Genomic DNA, 20,000 nt, shown 5'->3' with positions numbered 1-20,000 from the left:
CTTTACACAGCGACAGTTTGCATGTGCAGTACCGGGCATTTCAGAAAAGTCCTGTTTCCACTGTTTCCAAGGAGCCAGGGCATTTTCAAAAAGTTGCACTTTGAAATAATTTTTCAAAATACGAAGTGACTCCGAGCACCGTTGTCTTGCAGAGGGACGCTCAAAACACGATGAAACGTCTAAGCGGTTGTGTTTGCTGTTTGCCCAGCTGTTGGTTTTACATTCGGCTTCATTCAGTATTCTCTTCGTCCTGCTAGTAGCTGTTCATCTTTGGACGTCCTGCTGTCAGCAGCCGGTCCTGCCGATAGATGTGAGATGATCCTGCTGCTAGTAGCTGCTGTTTTTGGCTGTTCGTCTTACAGGGTGTTGTTTGTCCTGGAGCTATCTGTTTGTCCTGGGAGCAGTGACGGTATTCGTTTGTCCTGCTGGTAGTCGTTTCTCTTGGTGTCGGTTGATTGTCCAGCTGGGTAGATACTCTTGCTTCTGCGTGTGGCTATTCGTCCTGCTAGTGGTTTGCCCGATGGTTAGCTGTTCGTCTGTCTGGTAGCTGTTCGTCCGAGTAGTATTTCTTCATCCAAGAGTTAGCTTTTCACATTGGTAATAACTGTTGTTCCTGCTGGCATTTCTTTTGTCCTGCTGGTAGCTGCTCACCCTACTGTTATCTATTCATCTTGCTGGTATATTCTTGTCCTGCTGTCAGGTTTTTTTTTTTTTGTCCTGCTGTTGATTGTTTGCCATGTCCCTGCTTCTTTTTTGGAGAGAGTCTGTAACAGACGGCTCTTTATCTCCTCCCGCCCGCCTCTGAGGAGGCATTTGATTCACTGATCGTCTGCACTCTGATCACGTGCCTTTCATCTGATTTTCTCTGCTCTGTGATGAGGGGCGTTTGATTTTTATTTGATTTTTTTGTGAGTCAGCAGATCTTCTCTAACCTGAGAGACGGGATGAAACCGAAAATCACAGGGATTCTCTACTCACCTGTACACACTTATAAATACCTGCGCACACCTGTACACACCTGTCAATAGCTGTGCACACCTGTAAATACTTGTACGAACCTGTACACACCTGTCAATATATGTATACACCTGAACACACCTCTGAACGCCTGTAATCACTTCTACATACCTCTAAATACTTGTAGACACCTATAAATACCGGTACGCAACTGTGCACACCTATATATACCTGTACACAATTGTACACACCTATAAATACCTGTACACACCTGTAAACACCTGTATGGACCTGTACATACCTGTCCATATATGTACACACCTGAACACACCTTTGGACGCCTGTATTCACTTCTACACACCTGTAAATACTTGTACACAACTGTGCACACATATAAATACCGGTACACAATTGTACACACCTATAAATAACTGTACACAACTGTGCACAACTCTACACACCTGTATCAATGTGTACAAACCTGTATCCACCTATACACACTTCTATTCGCCTGCATTCACCAATAGGTTTTGAATCACTAATCTTTGTGTGTGCGTGCGTGTGTGTGTTTTCAGATCACCAGAAGTTGGACCGTGAAGCTCGTATCTGTCGATTACTAAAACATCCCAACATTGGTGAGTGATACTTCATGTTCTGCTTCGTATATTACTTATGTGCAGTACATGTACTGTGCTTTGGCTGAAGGGTAAGAAGAGTGGAGGTGTTGAGGATGATGATGATGTTGATGATGAAGATGATTTTTGGTTTCTATGGTAGCCAGTGTGTAGTAACATGACTAATTGCTCGGAGGACATTATCACCATGGCGACAGGAGACGAGGTTTCCCTCCTACACAACCAGCTGATCAAACAGCTGGGTGATGTCACCAGCTCCGTAGCACACGGATGATGTCACTGTGTGACTGCCGCATGCGTGCTCCCACACATGGTCACACGCTTGCCGCACGCTTATCGATGATGATATCACATGTGTGCGTGAGGTCAGGAGCAAAACTGTCTAATTGCGGCTCAATTTGCAGGCAAAACTTTTCAGAATGTTTGCCCACAGTTGAGAAAAACTCATCCAAGTGTCTGCTGATGCTCTGCTGATGCTCTGCTAAACCTGCGTTTGGTGCTCTACTAAACCTTCAGCTGCTCTGATTGACTGATAGGCGGTCTAATGTCTGACATTGTCAGGGGGACCAATCAGACGCCAGCAGCTGTCTCCACACAGGAAGCCTTCTCTGTGACAGTTCACAGTGAAAGCAAGTGTGAGGCGACCTCCTCAGGAAACACCCTCTCACCCACACAGAGCAGTGAAACGAGCCGAACCGAGACCGCTTAGAAGTCCAAACATGACCTCAGGTGGACCCAGCAGCCAATCAGCAGGCTGCAGCTCAACCCACCGTCCAATCAGAGCGCTGTGTGGGCAGGTGATGCTCCACAGATACCGAGGAGTCTTACATAACTGTGTGTGTGTGTGTGTGTGTGTGTGTGTGTGTGTGTGTGTGTGTGTGTGTGTGTGTGTGTGTGTGTGTGTGTGTGTGTGTGTGTGTAAGCGCGCGCGCAGGTTGCTAGGCAACAATGTCCATAGGTGAAGGCATCAAAACCATCTACCCTCCTACACACACACACACACACACACACACACACACACACACACACACACACACACACACACACACACACACACACACATTAAATCCTGCTGCTGTTCTGTGTAGGAGTGTTTCGAGAGAAAACCTGATTATTTCTCTATGAGTGCTTCTCACACAGGTGTGTGTGTGTGTGTGTGTGTGTGTGTGTGTGTGTGTGTGTGTGTGTGTGGGTGGGCAGTAGCTTATGTTACACAATATATGCAAAGAAGAAAACCAGACTTCAGTCGGACTCATTAAACTACAGAGACATGACCCAACAAGTATTCACAAATACTTGGCGTATCAGCTACAAATACAGGTGTAATCTGAGTAAAAGTATACTATAGATAGTGAACACGGGTGTCAAGAAAGTAAGTGTGTCACCACATTAATAGTACTAGAATAATCAAAGTAAATGTACTCTTTCTTTCTTTCGTTCTTTCTTTCTTTCTTTCTTTCTTTCTTTCTTTCTTTCTTTCTTTCTTTCTTTCTTTCTTTCTTTCTTTCTTTCATTCTGCAGAGGGAGATTTTGTTCTGTTTTTAGACTCTGACGGTCAAGTGACGTGTCTCTCATGTTAAACAAGAGGAGGGTTTTTCTTGGTGTACAGCAGGAATCTAAAATGTTCCCAGTGGGGATGTGAGCCACAAGCAGAACACTGTGAGAGCCGGCTGACAGCGGAGGGCCGGGCGCTGAGGCGGCTTCACCTTAATGTGGGGCGGTGCAGTGGAATCCACTACTGGTGGAGCTGCTCAGAGTCTGCTGTCCAGTCTGAGCAGCCGGAGGCCGCAGGTGAAGCAGGAAATATGGGAAGTTAAATACTGGTGAATGTGACGGTGTGAATGTGACGGTGTGAATGTGACGTGTGAATGGGACCATGTGAATGTGACCGTGTGAATGTGATGGTGAGAATGTGATGGTTTGAATGTGACGTGTGAATATGACGTGTGAATGTGACCGTGTGAATGTGACCGTGTGAATGTGACCGTATGAATGTGACCAGATACATTTTAATGTATGAATGTGGCTGAAAATGAGCCGGAGGACTGTGCAGAGCAGGTGAAAGCTGTTGGACAGGCGAGGACTGGTGCTCCAGGCTCCCTGGTGCTCCAGGCTCCCTGGTGCTCCAGGCTCCGTGGGGCTCCAGGCTCCCTGGTGCTCCAGGCTCCCTGGTCTCCAGGCAGTGCTGCCAGCTGCTCCAGAATCACAGACGGTGAAATCGACTCTGACAGCGTATCGATCGCCGGCAGTGTGTCTCCGACCTCTGGCTGAGATTCTTTGGATGAATTCAGTGAGTTTCTGGAGGAATCTTCTGGTAGGTCAATGGATTGAGGAGAACTTTTCTCCAAACAGTGATGATTCTGCAGAACGTTGTTGGTACACACATTCTGGATGAGAAAACACGTCACCGCTATAAAAAGACGATGGACGTCGGGGTTTGGTTTTTTTCTTTTGCAGGAGACTCTCGGTGATGTCCTGATGGAGACGGACTGGGGTTTGTACATGTACCAAATCCTGGTCCAGAATCTTGAGAAACAATTTTCAGTGCAAAGGAACAGTTCAGGTCAGCGTCTGCTGCTCACTGCTGCAATCAAGGAACCTTCAAATGTTAGAGAGGCTCCAGTTCGCAGTTCTCCTTCAGAAATATCAACATGTCGGCTTCCTGAGGAAACAGACAAGCCTGCTCCCGGCTGGCGGTACCCAGCAGCAGAACGTGTTTGCTCTGAGGGTGTGGAGGATGCTTGAACAAACAGATACCAGGTTGCCAAGTTTGATAGCAGGAGGAGAGTTTCTCTCTCGTTGCGTCAGGCGGGATCAGAAGTGTGAGGAGAACATAAACATAACGGGGAAGTTATTTACCAGCAGGCCCGATAGATTTTATCCACATTTTAAGGCGCTCATGGGGCGGCGGTGGCTGCTGGAGGGTCGAAATCCCGGACAGAGTTCGATGTGGTCTTGTACGGAAACATTTGATACTGGATAATACCTTATCACAGCATTTTGGTCATCGCAAATAAGTGAAGTTCAGTACCCAGCAATATTCTCATGGGTCACCATTTAGTTTTAGAAGAACTGCTTGTCTATGGCAACCTTCACATTCAGGGGGAAAAAGTCTCAATAACAATGCCAATGCACATGGAAACACCAGACATTCTGAAAACGATCAGATGTATGTAATCAATGTGCTTCCGTATGCAGCTGATGGTGTAATAAATGTAAGTAAATGTTCTCTTTGTTGGAGTAGAGCTGTTAAAACCTAAATCCTGCCTCGATTGGTACATGAGGTTGTTTTTCTGTTTAGGGTCAGTTGTTATTTGGAAAGCAAAGACTTATGCTACTACATCGAGATAAGTTTCTATGTGAGTGCACGTTTCTAAATTTAAATTGATGTGAGGAAACTGCAGTTTGAATCAACTTAAACTGGAGTTGTCACTAGTTCATATTGTGTCATTTCTACCACCAAAGAAAACATGTCTTATGTTAAATAGACTGAATGATTAATTAATATTCTGAGCAGATTAAAGCTGATGTTGAGTTGCTGTCTCTTTTAATATAAAGGAGAGAGAAATAGAGGAAAAAGTCCCAAATTGATGGTACATCTGCAATAGATCAGGTGAGCATAAAGAGACGATTTCGCTAAAATACTCCCAGTATGTATTATAACTATACTGAAGAATATTGCATGTAACACTGTTTCACTAACTCAGCGACACCATCAGGATGGGACTGGAAGTGAATGCACTGGAGGTCATGAGGTCTCTGGACTTACACGTTGCTACAGATCAGTCATGAATCTCCGCCTGAATCTCCAGTCTCCAGGCGGAGTCAAGGTGGATGCACCAAAGAGAGCTGGTCATTCTGGTCTCAACCTGAAACATTGAAGCATCCAGTGGTAGAAGCGTCATGAGAGACGTTTTCTGTTTCCCTGTTTGTCTTTGGCCCAAAACACACACAGGTTCATTTGTTATGTCGACTCGACTGGCAGTTTGGGAGAGCAGGTCTGAGGTGACGGTCTTCAGGACCCTCTGCATGTTTTTAAAAGTCTTGGCTAAGAGTGGAGCACACCTTTTACACGCTCACCAAAAACGTCACACTTTTAGGTCTGGATCCTGTGTCTGCCTGACTCCCAACTTTAACTTCAATGACGATCACTCAGTGTGCAGCCAGTTATTGGTTTTGTGTTGTGCGTTTGTCTTATATTTATTACTCACTATCAGGACAGACAACCATGTTTTTCTTTCCTCAGCATGGATCAAATATATTTACTTTCAAGTCTTTTTCTCTTTCAGTTCGGCTACATGACAGCATATCAGAGGAGGCACATCATTACCTCATCTTTGACCTGTGAGTTTAATTCCGTTCTGTTTTCTCTTCTGCTCTACGGACCATCTGATGCCGTATGTCACTCTGTTGTGGTGTATCGAGGTTGTTCCATGTTTTCCGTGTTTTCATGTGTGTGTCAGGGTTACAGGTGGAGAGCTGTTTGAGGATATTGTAGCCAGAGAATATTACAGTGAAGCTGATGCCAGGTGAGACTCGCCTGCATCTCTTTATTTTCTCCCAATCAAGCTCCTTCTAACTGCCTCCTCTCTCTGACCCCCTCTTCCTCCTGCCCCCCGAACAGCCACTGTATCCAGCAGATTCTGGAGGCGGTGCTTCACTGTCACCAGATGGGCGTGGTTCACAGAGACCTAAAGGTCAGTGGGTTGGTTAGCGCTGCTCGCGTCCCTCATATGATGCTATGGACAGAGTTAGCGTGTTAGCATGTGTCTTGTGTGTGTGTGTGTGCAGCCTGAGAACTTGTTGTTAGCCTCCAAGTCCAAAGGCGCCGCCGTGAAGCTGGCCGACTTCGGTCTCGCCATCGAGGTGGAAGGAGAGCAGCAGGCGTGGTTTGGTCAGTCCCCCAACAACACACACTCATACACATAGACACACACACACACACACGGATACACGCACTGATTTTCTTTTCATTTCAACATTGTCGCATTGTTTTTTATTTATGTTTGTTATCAATGTTTAGCACATCACTTAGACCGTTTTAGCATTTTGTTGGTTGGTTTGTAGGTTTGATTGATGGTTCGTTCATGGGTTTGTTCATTGGTTAATTTGTTCGTTGGTTCATTTGTTCGTTGGTTCATTTGTTTGTTTGTTTGTTTGTTTGTTTGTTTGTTTGTTTGATCAGCTGTGTGACCTGTGTCTGTTGGCAGGCTTTGCGGGAACCCCGGGTTACCTGTCTCCAGAGGTCCTGAGGAAGGACCCATATGGGAAGGCGGTGGACCTGTGGGCCTGCGGTCAGCTTCCTCTCTGCTGTGCTTGTCTCTGACTGGTGGATTGATTTGTGAGCCTCAGGTGTGACCAGCCTCTGTCTCCGGTCCTCAGGTGTGATTCTCTACATCCTCCTGGTCGGCTATCCTCCATTCTGGGATGAAGATCAGCATCGTCTCTACCAGCAGATCAAAGCTGGAGCCTACGATGTAGGTCACATGACTGACTGTCACATGACTTCGTCACCTCTCGCAGCTCCTTACTGATCCTCTGTCTTTCTTCATCTTGTCCTCTTTGCTCTGTCCTTTCCTTCTTTCACGACTTCACTACTCACCTCTGCTCCCCCTCTGCTCCCAGTTTCCCTCCCCGGAGTGGGACACAGTCACTCCTGAAGCCAAAGATCTCATCAACAAGATGTTAACCATCAATCCAGCGAAGAGGATCACGGCCGCTGAAGCTCTGAAACACCCCTGGATCTCTGTGAGTGACCTTCATCACTGATGATGGTGATGGTGATGGTGATGGCAATGGTGTTGATTTCTCTTCCTCCTCCTCACAGCACCGCTCCACAGTGGCGTCCTGTATGCACAGACAGGAGACGGTCGAGTGTCTGAAGAAGTTTAACGCTCGGAGGAAACTGAAGGTGAAGCTCTCGTTTTACTTTTCATCACTAGTGAATTAAGCCAAATGTCCATCATGACATCACTTCCTGTCCTTTGTGTCCCTCAGGGAGCCATCCTCACCACCATGTTGGCCACCAGAAACTTCTCTGGTAAGACTCTGGTCTGCGGCTCACCCACACGTTGCCCTCTAGTGGTGGCAGTAATCTTGATACCACGGATGCATCTGGACTGTGACAGCAGGAACTCATGTTCGATTCCCGAATTACACCATCAAGAGGCAAAACCACTATTTATAGATGTGGAGTCAAATCTTTATTCAGACCAAAGGAAACATGTTTAGCCAACGACGAGTCAACTCGTCCAGCGGACAATGAGTGAGCGGATGAGAGCGGATTGTCGGAGTGGATCCGTCACATCGTCACCTCTCGCCATCACGTGACCTTTAACCTGCAGCTCCGTGTTTCAGTAGCATGAGGTCACAGACGGAAATCCACCGGCTGCAACCTCACACACAATTAACGCGTTAGCACCGTGTGTGTGTGTGTGTGTGTGTGTGTGTGTGTGTGTGTGTGTGTGTGTGTGTGTGTGTGTGTGTGTGTGTGTGTGTGTGTGTGTGTGTGTGTGTGTGTGTGTGTGTGTGTGTGTGTGTAATGCAGCTGTTGTCAAGTCTAAACATAGCGGGGAAACTACCCGGTGACCTCAGAGACATCAGAGGAGAGGATCATTTTGTTTGTAAATTATGTTTGCCTTAATCAAAGTTTATTTTCAATGAAACTTTTTGTGGACTAGAAAAGTCACACAGAAGCTTATCAACACATTTGCCTCAGAGTGCTGAGTTCTTGATTCATTAAATGGTTTTAAAGAAAATTGTGTAAAAGAAATCGTATAAAGTTCCCAAAGAACCAGGGTTAAAACTAACTCCATCTTAGAAGCAGTCTTGTGATCCGCCATGTTTGTAGTCCTGTTGCTGTGTGCTCTTCTTCATGGCCGTTTTCCAATACCCATACTTGTCCAGACTTGTCTTCTCGTGTACCCGTGAAACGTCATCAGTGGGAGACCAAGTGCTGACCCAATTCACCACTTTATCGAGGATGCATCGACACCGGACCTGTGTAGGCTTGGGAAGACAAATTACCCATAATGCATTTGGCAAGAGATAGCGGAGGAGATCCACACTCCCAAGGACGCCCTGCAAGTAGTTACTCATGACGTATGCGAGTTCGCACTGGCGTTCTAAGAATTGGAAAACGGCCCATGTGTCTTGTTCCCGTCGCTGAGTGTCCCCCCCAACCATAGTCCTGTAGCTGGTCCTATTCTCTGTTTGTCATCCAGTGTTCCCCCCCATGTTTGTTGCTCCTTCCCAGTATTCCGTGCCTTTCATTCTTTATAATGTGTGTGTTGTGCTGAACGTTCTGGGAGTGTCGGTGTCACACTACAACTTTGTATTCCACTTAATGTTCCAGCTAAAATATTTTCAAATTACTTTCATGAACACAATTTTCCCTCCTCCTTCACAAACAATGGAGCAGACGAAAACTCAAAGGAGAATCATAAAGTCACAGTCTCTCAGTTTGAAGTTGGTCCATGAGGAGGCTTGTGATTGGCTGACAGAGTTAGGAGGACCAATCGGAGTGTCCTGGACTGGAGGCGTTCAGGTCCTGCGGGTCTCCATGTTTCCATGTCAGGACTCTGACGTGCTGCTCAGGACCTTCAGGAATGTGAATGCAGCTTCTATCTCAAGTTGATCCTAAATTTGGCCTCTCAGCGACCCGCCAGCCACGCCAGGAACCCCCCCTCCCACACCACCCCGAGTCTGTCGCTTCCACAGACCTGCTCCAGGCTCCACCAGTCAGACCTGGACCAGGAGGAAGACCTGCTCCACACATTAGACCTGAACTAAGACTAATACTGGGACCAGGAGAAAGACCTGAACCCAGAGCCAGAGGATTTCTCTGAGGAGGATCTAGAGGATTGTGGTCTGTGGTGAATTTGGTTGGATGCTTGGTGGCTGTGGTCTGCAGGAGGGCAGCAGGGGGGCAGTTGGGGGGTGGACAACTGAAGGGCTCGTGGTCAGACAGTTAAGGACAAGATGCCGGCTCTCCTCTTCTCTGCTTTTGTTCCTTTCTTTCTGACGCTGCTGCTTCTCTCTCTTCTGATTCTCATCCCTCGATCAGGAGGAAAGAGCGGCAGCAACAAGAAGGCCGACGGAGTCAAGGTACCCTCATTATTATTATTATTATTATTATTATTATTATTATTATTATTATTATTATTATTATTATTATTATTATTATTATTATTATTATTATTATTATTATTATCATGTTATGATGTTGTTGTAGGAATCTTCTGAGAGCACAAACACGACCATTGAGGATGAAGACACTCGAGGTGAAGACACAGAAAAAAGAGAAAAACTGTATAGATCATAATGAAACCGAATTATATTAATCGTGTGCGTGTGCGTGTGCGTGTGCGTGTGCGTGTGCGTGTGCGTGTGCGTGTGCGTGTCAGTGAGGAAGCAGGACATCATTAAAGTGACGGAGCAGCTCATCGAGGCGATCAGTAACGGAGACTTCGAGAGCTACACGTACGTATGAAGCTCCACAGAGTTCCCTGTCAGGAAGATTCTCTCTCACCTCTTCTTTTTCATTCATTCATTTATTTTTGTACACTTGTAGTTTCCCTCTTCATTTGAACTTCCCAGTATCTCACCATCGGGCACGTCGAAAGTCTATTGTCACGTTTCTGTTCTATCAAGCAGAAAGTGAAACGGTTGCATTGATGATTTTACCATCATTCTTTCACCTGAATAGAAGCCGCATCCGCCAAATTTAAAAAGAAAAAATAAACAAAAGAAAGGTCGGACTTATGTGAGGCACTTGAGCGCATCACCCATTTATCAGTGGTGTGAAGCTCGTTCCATCCATCCATCGTCTTTCCCACTGATCCAGTCCAGGGTCGCGGGGTGCTGGAGCCGATCCCGGCCCGGCAGGATACACCCTGGACAGGGCGCCAGTCTGTCACAGGGTGAAGCTCTTCAACCCGAATAAATCCATGAAGCAGCCACGTCATTGTTTAAGTCGCAGGGTTCAAAAGTGTGTGAAAGAATCAGTGGCTCAGTGGCTAGTCCGGAAAATTACAGGAGTTATTTCTTTGTTGTTAGTTCTTTTGCTCAGTTGAATTTATAACTGGAGAAATCTTGGTGGGTGGGCGGGTCTCTCTCTCTCTCTCTCTCTCTCTCTCTCTCTCTCTCTCTCTCTCTCTCTCTCTCTCTCTCTCTCTCTCTCTCTGTCTCTTTCCTCCCCGCCAGTCGCCCCACCACGGAAGCCATGTTTAAAACTAATTTATTCTTAAAAATGTAAAATAAAAAAACAATCCCACAGTGAAATTCATGCCCTGTTACAACGAGGACAAGTGTGACCTATACTGTACAGTATATGTACAAGTGTATTTTTTCTTTATAAATTTGGTGGGTGCAGCTTATGTTCATTTAAACAGTTTACACTGTGGGTTAGAGGGTCTCTGTTGAGGTTTTTCTCTCAGTCATTTGTTTGTTTGTTTGTTTCCTACAGTAAAATGTGCGACCCCGCAGTGACGGCGTTCGAGCCCGAGGCATTGGGGAATCTAGTCGAAGGCCTGGACTTCCATCGTTTTTATTTTGAAAACTGTGAGTGACTTTAAACGTCTGTCATTCTCTGCGTAACCATGGAAGCAACGACAACCTGTGTTTGTCCTCAGTGTGGTCTAAGAACAGTAAACCGGTTCACACCACCATCTTGAACCCGCACATCCACCTGGTTGGCGAGGAGGCGGCGTGCATCGCTTACATCAGAGTGACGCAGTACATCGACGCCAACGGCACGCCGCGCACGGCCCAGTCAGAGGAGACCAGGGTGTGGCACCGCCGCGACGGGAAGTGGCAGATCGTTCACTTCCACCGCTCGGGCTCCGCCTCCACGCTCAGCAAGTAAGAGCGGCGTTCAGCACGGTTTTGTCACCTGACAGTGACAAACGGACACACTGTGTCCTGACAACAGGGGGCGGTGTTCTCATCGCTGTCTCTCTCTTCCTTCAGCTAACTTCCAGAGTGGGCGGGGCTTTGAACTGGGCCACTGTCACCGTGACAACAGATTGATTGACTGCAGGCGGGGCGTCAAACACCAACTATTTGGAGGAGACGGAACGCTTCACCAAATCGACCAATCAGCTCCATCCTCTCTGCTCGTCTGGGCTTCTCATTGGCCACGCCCCCTCCTCTTCTCATCGGCCAATCAGCTGTCTCGCTGTTGTGGAAACCTTGTATCTCCAGCTTCTTTCTGCAGGTTGAAAACGCGCCACGCTCTCACTTCGTTCATCCGTCGTTGCCACCGCGCCCCCCTGTGGAAACAACTGGAACTTCTTCTTCTGTTCTGGAGACGATTAGCTTCTTAGCTTAGCATTAGTTCTCACACTGCGTTCTCATTTTGAGGAGATACAAGATTTCCAAAGTGACAATAGATTAAATAAAGCAAACCGATTGTATTGGTTTTGCTATGGCAACTGATATGTTTTTAGAGCAACTATCACACCGATCGACAAAAGAAACATCAACAATACTTACACAACGGAATACTCCGTTTCAGAGTGTCATTTGACCGAGTCTAGTTTGCAAGTGAATTTTTGCAATGTACAAATGCCTTCCAGTCTGAGGTTGATCTTTATCTGCCAGATGTGAAGGTTTTCATCAACTTTTTGATTGAACAAACAAACAAACAAACAAACAAACAAACAAACAAACAAACAGCTCTGATCGCATCTCTCTTTCTGATTCATAGTAATAAAAATACAAATGAGGATGTTTCAAGGTGTGTGAGCCGTGCTGGTTACCATGGTTACCGAGGTCGCCATGGTTCTAGAGGCTACCGCGGCTACCGAGGTCCGGCCGTGCGACGCTCGTCTCTCTGCTTCCATTGGTCTCGGAGAGCTCCAGAAGCTTCCAGTGCTCTCCGGCCTGCAATCTCACACAAACCGCCACGCCTCCGCCACCAGCCCCCAATCCCCCGCCCCCGACATATAACCCCGCCCCCAACACAACAGGTGTGCGAATGAAGGAAACGCTAATGAGCTGCCTGGCTGTCTCCTTCAATCACAAGTCCCTAAAGGACGATTCTCAGAAGGAAGGAAGGAAATAACTCGAGACGTTTTGGAATAAAACCCAATATGCAAAAAAGTTGGCAGTGAGACTCAGGACAGCCAATCAGAACCATCGATTCCTCTGATCACAACGACACTACGGAGTCCCAGAGGAGACAAAATTAGGGAAGCTGTTTTCACTTTAAATAACATTTAAAATACATTTTTGTAGAAAGGTAGAATGGGAACTGTTTGCTTCTAGTCGTGTTTGAGATTCGTATTCAGTATTTTCAGGTAGAAAAACAGCAAACTGGAGTAGAAATGAGGTGAAATATTAGATTGTGTGTTTTTGTCTCCTTTGAGCCTCCGTACAGTCGGACGTTTACAGGCTGCTGGAGTTTGTTTCTCTGATTTTTGTTGCCGAGTTGGAAATGAAACGGTAGCCGGCAGTGGTGGTGCTGGTGATGGAGGCGGTGGTGGTGATGGTGGCGGTGGCGGTGGCGGTGGCGGTGGCGGTGGCGCCATCCCTCCTGCATGTGTGGACTGTTGCCGGGAGCGCTCCTGTTTCTTCCTGCTGGTGTTTCTTCGTGTACAGATTAGGATTTGGTGGTTTTTCTGCATGCTGGACTTTGTGTTGTGTGTTTCTGACGCGTTTTGCCGACTTCCCGCTCTGCAGACACGCTAGCTTCGTTTGCATCATTAGCATTCCTCACTGAGAGCGCCGCGAGCTAACGAAACCCCCCCGGACGCTCCGACTTTGATATTTTACAACTTTAAAGCGAATGTGTTTCGTCTTCAGAGCTTCGAGCAGCTTTTTACCGTCAGGAGAATGTAGAACTTTGTACAATCAGATTCTTACCACATTATAAACATTATTGTGAAGATATATTGTCGTTATGAATATTATTATTGTTATTATTCTGGTTTTCTGGCGTTTGAGAGCTTTGTGACGTGGGATTGGACTTGCACTGCTAGCGTAGACGACACGCTGTGGACCGCTAGCTTTCTTCCTTTGTTGGTACGATGTGATTTTAGCGTGCGACTGCCCGTTCAATGTGTTAGCCTCCGTGCTGCTGATGCTACGCTGTTTGTGGGTTTTCTCTCACGGAGACTCGAGGAGGCCAGAAACGGCCAGAACGCCACCCGTTGATTCTTCTCATCAGATCCTGTATGTTGGAGACTGAAAGCAATAAGTGCAATAAACCCTCATCGTCATGGTTTTAATTCCCCGGAAAAAGAAGCTCCAAATTTAAGATTCTTCATTTGAACACAGCAGATTCCACCTCATTCAGCCGCCATGAGTGTTTTTATACGTTTTACGCAAATACAACATTGACTTACCAGAGGAGCGCTGCTGTTAGCAGTTCGCATCAGGAAATTGTGTGAGCAGTTTTTGATTTTAGGAGAAAACTTCAGATGAGATTGCTGAGTTACATCTGCTTCAGATAACGTTATTATCAGGTGTTACGTTACTTCTTTATGTAATTTTATTTTTTAAGTCATGCTTCTTGTTTGCATGATTCGGGAATCGAATCAATTGTGCGATCATTCACCTTCGCGACAAACGATACCTTAGAAGCACTGCTGCTGTCATGTTTACTCCCACCACTAGAGGGGGACCTCCTCCCCATCTGGCTGCGGTTCCACACGTCTGGACGTTTTCTGCCTCCTCGGTCGGGACTCCGAGCGAATGTTTTCTACGACAAACTTTTCCGACAGCTGAACGTATTTCTGCTGGAATGTCTCTTCTTTGGTGTTTTCTGCTTGAAAGTGAAGAATTGTGTTTTGATCTGATGTTCAGTGGGCGTGGCTTCATTCTTACCTGGACCAATCCAAAGCAGACACTTTTATTTCATCACAAACAGACGGACGGCGGTCACTATTAACAAGGAATTTATTACATTTTTATCGATTACTAATTTTAGTGTTGGCATATCATTTATAAACATAATTTTTTTACATTCAGTTTTTAACATCACATTAGAACGTTTTATTTTCTGTGCTTAATTTTTGTCTCAAAAATAAACAAACCAAACTATGATTATTGTTCTAAAAAAAAATCACATCACATTTGATCTATTAGGTATTTTGCAGTAATATGACACAGTTTTGTTTTTTGTTGTCGTTTTTTTGTTTTTAGGAAAAAGGTATATATTTTTTATTTATTGACCTGAACACTTTTTAACATTTTTTATATTTTGAATTGTAGAAATGTGACTTTTCATTTAATTGTCAAACATTGAAACATTTAGATAAAATTTTAATAAATCTATTCGGGAAAATCTTGAAGAATGTTATGTTATAAAGTGTCTATCTCATATTACTCAAAATATTTAAAAAATTCACATTTTTTAAGACTATTTCGATTGTTTGCAGTAAAAACGAAATTTTTTTTATGAAATTGTCATTTAATTCAAGAATCATTTGGAAGTGATTCAATATATTTCTTATTATCTTTGACCTTTTTCTACCTGAAGAAGAGGGTATTTATCAAAATTAATGTCACAGAAACATGAAACCACTGCAGGTATAAAATTATTTACTAAACAGTTTAATAAAACAGACTTTCCTTTAAATTTACATCAGATTTTTTTTCACTCTTTGGGAATTTGAAACCTTCAAACAGTTTTTACAGGAAAAATAAATAAAGATTAACCAACATGAGGACGTTTTATGAAACATACAAACATGCCCGAATATAGAAATCTAAAAATTGAACACTTTGTTGGAAAACTGATGTTTATTTGCACTTTTTAGTCCAACGAAACTTCCAGTTTTGGTTGTGAGAGTGAATGAAACGCTCCCTCCGTCCGTCTGTCGTCGGCTCATCGCTCTGCACTCTCAGTAATCAGTAATCAGTAATCAGTAATCCTCCTCCTGTGATGATGATGTTGTGTATTGATGCTGCATGCTGCTTCGTTCCTGTGAGAGAGGCTGCACTCTACTTCTACTCTACTTTTACTTTACTACTCTACTCATCCTCCTCCTCCTCTTCTTCTACTTGATTGTGTTCAAAGTGTTTCTGTAAATAAACTCTGAGGTGATTGAACGCTGCGCTCTGATTGGTTCATTCTCACACTTTGAACATCAAATCGAGCAAATGTCACTTTAAAGTTCATAATGACTCCATAAATAAAACTAAATAACATAAAGGACTTCGCATTCTACCTGATTGTGAGCCGTGTGAAAATGTGTCTGAATAGTTAGTTCAACCATTTAACTTAATTCATTCATTTGATAAAATGACATTTATGTTAACTGTAAAAGTGCCTTGAAATGACTGTGTTGTATTTAGCGCTATATAAATAAAGTTGAATTTAATTCAACTGAAATCCCATAAGTTCGTTTCAGGAAATTTAATTAAGTCAGAAGTAAGAAATGATTCAACAACGATAATGAACTTCCTGACACGCTCATTTCTGAGGCCTTAACACTTGATTACTTGCTCAGGCTGTGAAAGGAACAATAGATTCTACTGATAAACTAACCCTAACAATACATTACATACAAATGTGCCTCGCCTTGCCTTTACAGTCAAAATAAAACCAAGCGTTTTCATACACTTTTTAAATTTTGAGGTGGCCACTCATCCTCCTCTGTACAACTCACATTATTGTGACTCTTGCCTATGATGATATAACAAACTCTGTGTTTGGAAAAAAAAATCTTAGTTTCCTTTAACAGTTTAATTTTATTAATTCATTTGATGTGGGGTGAAATAATTGCAATTTGTTTCCGAAATTAAAGTCAAGTCAGAAGTACCGGAGGAAGAGGAAGAGGAAGAGGAAACACTTTTCAAAGATTCAAACAATTTTAAATGACCAATTCTTGAGTGGTGTAGTTACATGCTCCGGCCATGCGGTGGCAGTAAATCGCTGCGGCTCCACAAGCAGTCATGAGTGTCCCGGATGTAGAAATTCCTTCTTTCCTGTTTCTGCTCGCTGAAGAGACGTACACAGGTGAGTCCGCTCCGACACACAATCCGCTCTAAATCCTCCATTTATGTGGCCATCCGCTCCTCTATCGTGTCTCTCCTGAATCTCTGACGGTGTTGGCGACTCTCGTCGAGAAGAGTTTGATTCTGCTTCGATAGTTGAGTGAATTTGGGCCTAATTCCCCCTCTTGAGTTTGCTGATTGTTAGCATCGCCATGTTGGGTTTTTTTCTTCCTCCGCGGCCGGAGGGTGAAGCTCCCTGGTTGATGTTTTTGTTGTGGCGGACCGGTGAGGTGGTTTCGTGGCGCGTCAGCTGGGGACAATTCTTGTATTTGGGAGGTAAAGCGACAGGCGGAGGGTGCTGGAAGTTACGGGGCTAACTATGCTAACTTGTTAGCAGGCTGGTCGGTTGGTTTCGGCGGTTCCGTCCAGTTCAGTCTGCGGTCTGTGCTCCGGGATTCTCCCCTCACCGTGTGGATCTAAATACGCAATATCAGCCGTGAGAGCCACCGGAGCCAGTGCCTCCATCATCGGGCAGTTTTGCAGAGTAACACACGTGGGTGTGGATGGAGGCAGAGTGACCCGGGTAACGAGGTGGGGGATCAGACAGGTGGTGCATGATGGAGCTGAAGGTCTCTGGAGTTCTGTTCAGTCTGAGGTCCAGGATAGACCGCCTGAGGAGCGACCCTCCATGGACCCTCGACCTGCTGCTGGAGAATCAATGACTGGAGCTGAACTGGTGCACATCAGTGTTGGTGGTGCTGTTCTGCTGCAGCCATGATGCTGAACAGCCCACATGATGGATAGTCTGGCAGACCGTGTTTACACAAAGCTGGGTATTTACAAATACTGATATCTATGCTTTCATAAATAACATTTGTTTGCACAAGACCTCGAGACCTACTCTGAGCATGCCAAACCAGAGTCCCTGACAAAGACAACAAATGTGCAGCAGCGATGGTGGTGACATTTTGAAGTCCTCATGCCAATCCCCCAGGAGAACTCAAAGTTTTGCCACCAGTGAGCAGGACGGATCCGAATCCAGCAAACGTTTTGCAAGCAACACTGAGTCTTGATGGGAGGGGAAGTTGTTGTAAAACTTTCTTCTCCTCTGCTCCTCGACATGATGGAACGTTTGTGATTTTGAATAAAAACTTGGAAGTGTTTGCACAAATGTAAAACACAAACACTGCCTTAGTGTTACATCACAACACACAAACTAAAAGCAGGGCGCGCACATCTCACACTGATGACCTCTGTTGCACACTGTGACATTAAACTCCCTCTCCACTGAGAGTATATGCAAATGGAAAACAGTTAATCCAAATCTCCTCTTAGGCCAGAGATTACGGATTGAATTGTTTTTTGGTGACTTGTAGCTTCAGTTATGTGTAAACAGGCCCTCAGTCTGTACGCGTGTTGTCATGGAAATGTGATGGAGAGAGGAATTTGTCAATAAATTTCACTTATCTGCACCATCTTAAACATCTACTGTTGAACTTGCTCTACATGAAGGGGATTTATGAAATACGATGTCTGAATCCTTTCCCGTGTTTTGATTTATTCAAGCTCTTTACGGTGCCTCTGCTGGAGAAACATGATTTGAGTGAGACTCCTCTAAGCATGGTGAATCTACGTTTGATATAAAGGTGTACGAGCAGGATAATTCCATTCTTTAAGTGTTGTGCATTCACAGTGAGACTTAAGTTTCTCACCTATTTTGTTTGAGACTTCCCGTTTAATAGATTTTCATAGGATAGAACCAGTCGAGGCATGAAAGTAGGAACCTTTTGTTTTTGTGTGTGATGACAGTAATTTACCAACATCAGCTGTGGCAGCTGATGGTGCGTTCAGTTCTCGTAAGAAATTAGAGGCTCTGTACTTGTAGTTTTAGTTTCAATCTCCGGATTTAAGCTGTTCTTGTAACTGCGACGACCGACTGGTCCTTGAACGTCCTTCGGGTGGTGCACATAGCACCACCTGCTTCACTGGTCTGGTCAAAGCTGAGCTCGGTGCCGCCTGCTGACGTTTCTTCTCGCCCTCAGACGATGGCTCCTCGTAAAGGGAAGGAGAAGAAGGAGGAGCAGGTGATCAGTTTGGGTCCTCAAGTGGCTGAAGGAGAGAATGTCTTCGGCGTCTGTCACATCTTCGCCTCCTTCAACGACACCTTCGTCCACGTCACCGACCTCTCCGGGAAGTACGTACCCCATACATGCTGACCCCGCCCCTCCGCTGCTCTGTGATTGGCCACGCTGACCGGTGTGTGTGTGTGTGTGTGTTTGTTTCCAGGGAGACGATCTGCCGTGTGACCGGTGGGATGAAGGTGAAGGCCGACAGAGATGAGTCGTCTCCCTACGCTGCCATGTTGGCGGCTCAGGACGTCGCTCAGCGCTGCAAAGAGCTCGGTATCACCGCGCTGCACATCAAGCTGAGAGCCACCGGGGGGAACCGGTGAGCACAGTTTTGTTTAGTCTGTGCTGATGGCTGGATGCTTTCTACTGCTGCTCTGTCCTAACTCCATCTCTCGCTGTGTTTCAGAACCAAGACTCCCGGACCCGGAGCTCAGTCGGCTCTCAGAGCTCTGGCTCGATCCGGCATGAAGATCGGACGTATCGGTACGTAAAACACACACACACACACACACACAGATATCCTGGGAGCTGCTGTCTGTTTTGATGAGTGTGTGACTGTGTGTTATTGTTTTTGTTCAGAGGACGTCACTCCCATCCCATCGGACTCGACCCGGAGAAAGGGCGGCCGTCGTGGTCGCCGTCTGTAAACTGTATGCAGAGTGTGTTCACAATAAAAAGATCCAAACCAGCCTTCGTCTCCCCTTGTTCTTCTTCATCGTGTTAAAGGAGCAGCCAACCATGGAGATGTTTGCTGAACATGTAGAATTAATTGACGTTGGGTTGTTTTGAGTAATAGGAAAGCCAAAGTGTAAAACATGTTTGATCTTCAAATGTCATGACAAAACATGAAACTCCAGAGGGATTATAACTGCAACAAACGGCTCATTTCCGTTGGAGTCGTTCTGCCTCCTGCTATTTATGTGATTCGTCTTCAAGTAAACGATGGCGACATTCAAACTGCATGCATTGATGCCCGGATCTTTTGCTGGGATCCGAATGTTTTATGTGATTTCAAACGCAACCTGCCGTGTGAACGTGATCGGACCGGCTGCTTTACACAGAAGACGACATGAAGTCACGCTGGGCACGCTGGTCAGCACCAGGGTTCCCAGAGGTTACAGTCCAGCCCAAACAACATAAAACCCACACACCTTGTTAAAAACCAGCACCAATCTCATCCAGAGTTTATCTGTGACATCAGTCACACGTGGAAACAGTGGCATGTAGAAAAATATCAGAATTGAAGAACCCAATGTGAAAGACTTGAAGAGAACATTGGCAGTTCCTCCTGTGAGCACCAGGTGGCAGCAACACACCAGTAATCTGATTACTTTTA

At 45.4% G+C, this 20,000-nt stretch overlaps 2 protein-coding genes across 2 annotated transcripts in view; both read left to right on the top strand.

Moving 5' to 3' along the window:
- The window catches only part of camk2a (calcium/calmodulin-dependent protein kinase II alpha), a gene marked incomplete at its 5' end in the record, with an annotated part of 18,525 nt that extends 2,879 nt beyond the window's left edge, over positions 1–15,646 (top strand). The window contains 16 exons of the mRNA XM_080483576.1: positions 1,533–1,592; positions 5,882–5,936; positions 6,056–6,121; positions 6,217–6,289; positions 6,384–6,486; positions 6,803–6,886; positions 6,975–7,069; positions 7,218–7,340; positions 7,420–7,503; positions 7,590–7,632; positions 9,658–9,698; positions 9,826–9,874; positions 9,998–10,073; positions 11,059–11,153; positions 11,225–11,453; positions 11,562–15,646. Of these exons, the coding sequence (XP_080339702.1) occupies positions 1,533–1,592; positions 5,882–5,936; positions 6,056–6,121; positions 6,217–6,289; positions 6,384–6,486; positions 6,803–6,886; positions 6,975–7,069; positions 7,218–7,340; positions 7,420–7,503; positions 7,590–7,632; positions 9,658–9,698; positions 9,826–9,874; positions 9,998–10,073; positions 11,059–11,153; positions 11,225–11,453; positions 11,562–11,565 (1,280 nt within the window). The 3' untranslated portion in view covers positions 11,566–15,646. The remainder of the gene's footprint in view (positions 1–1,532; positions 1,593–5,881; positions 5,937–6,055; positions 6,122–6,216; positions 6,290–6,383; positions 6,487–6,802; positions 6,887–6,974; positions 7,070–7,217; positions 7,341–7,419; positions 7,504–7,589; positions 7,633–9,657; positions 9,699–9,825; positions 9,875–9,997; positions 10,074–11,058; positions 11,154–11,224; positions 11,454–11,561) is intronic.
- An 843-nt stretch (positions 15,647–16,489) lies between these two features.
- Positions 16,490–19,354, top strand: rps14 (ribosomal protein S14). Its single transcript, XM_080483582.1, has 5 exons — positions 16,490–16,557; positions 18,578–18,729; positions 18,822–18,983; positions 19,071–19,147; positions 19,244–19,354. The coding sequence occupies exons 2-5, from the start codon at positions 18,581–18,583 to the stop codon at positions 19,309–19,311; spliced, it is 456 nt and encodes a 151-aa protein (XP_080339708.1). The 5' UTR covers positions 16,490–16,557; positions 18,578–18,580; the 3' UTR covers positions 19,312–19,354.
- The last annotated feature ends 646 nt before the right edge of the window (positions 19,355–20,000 follow it).

Source organism: Lipophrys pholis, assembly GCF_963383615.2.
Source record: "Lipophrys pholis genome assembly, chromosome: 16".
Lineage (NCBI taxonomy): Eukaryota > Metazoa > Chordata > Actinopteri > Blenniiformes > Blenniidae > Lipophrys > Lipophrys pholis.
This window is presented reverse-complemented; position numbering and strand designations above follow the sequence as displayed.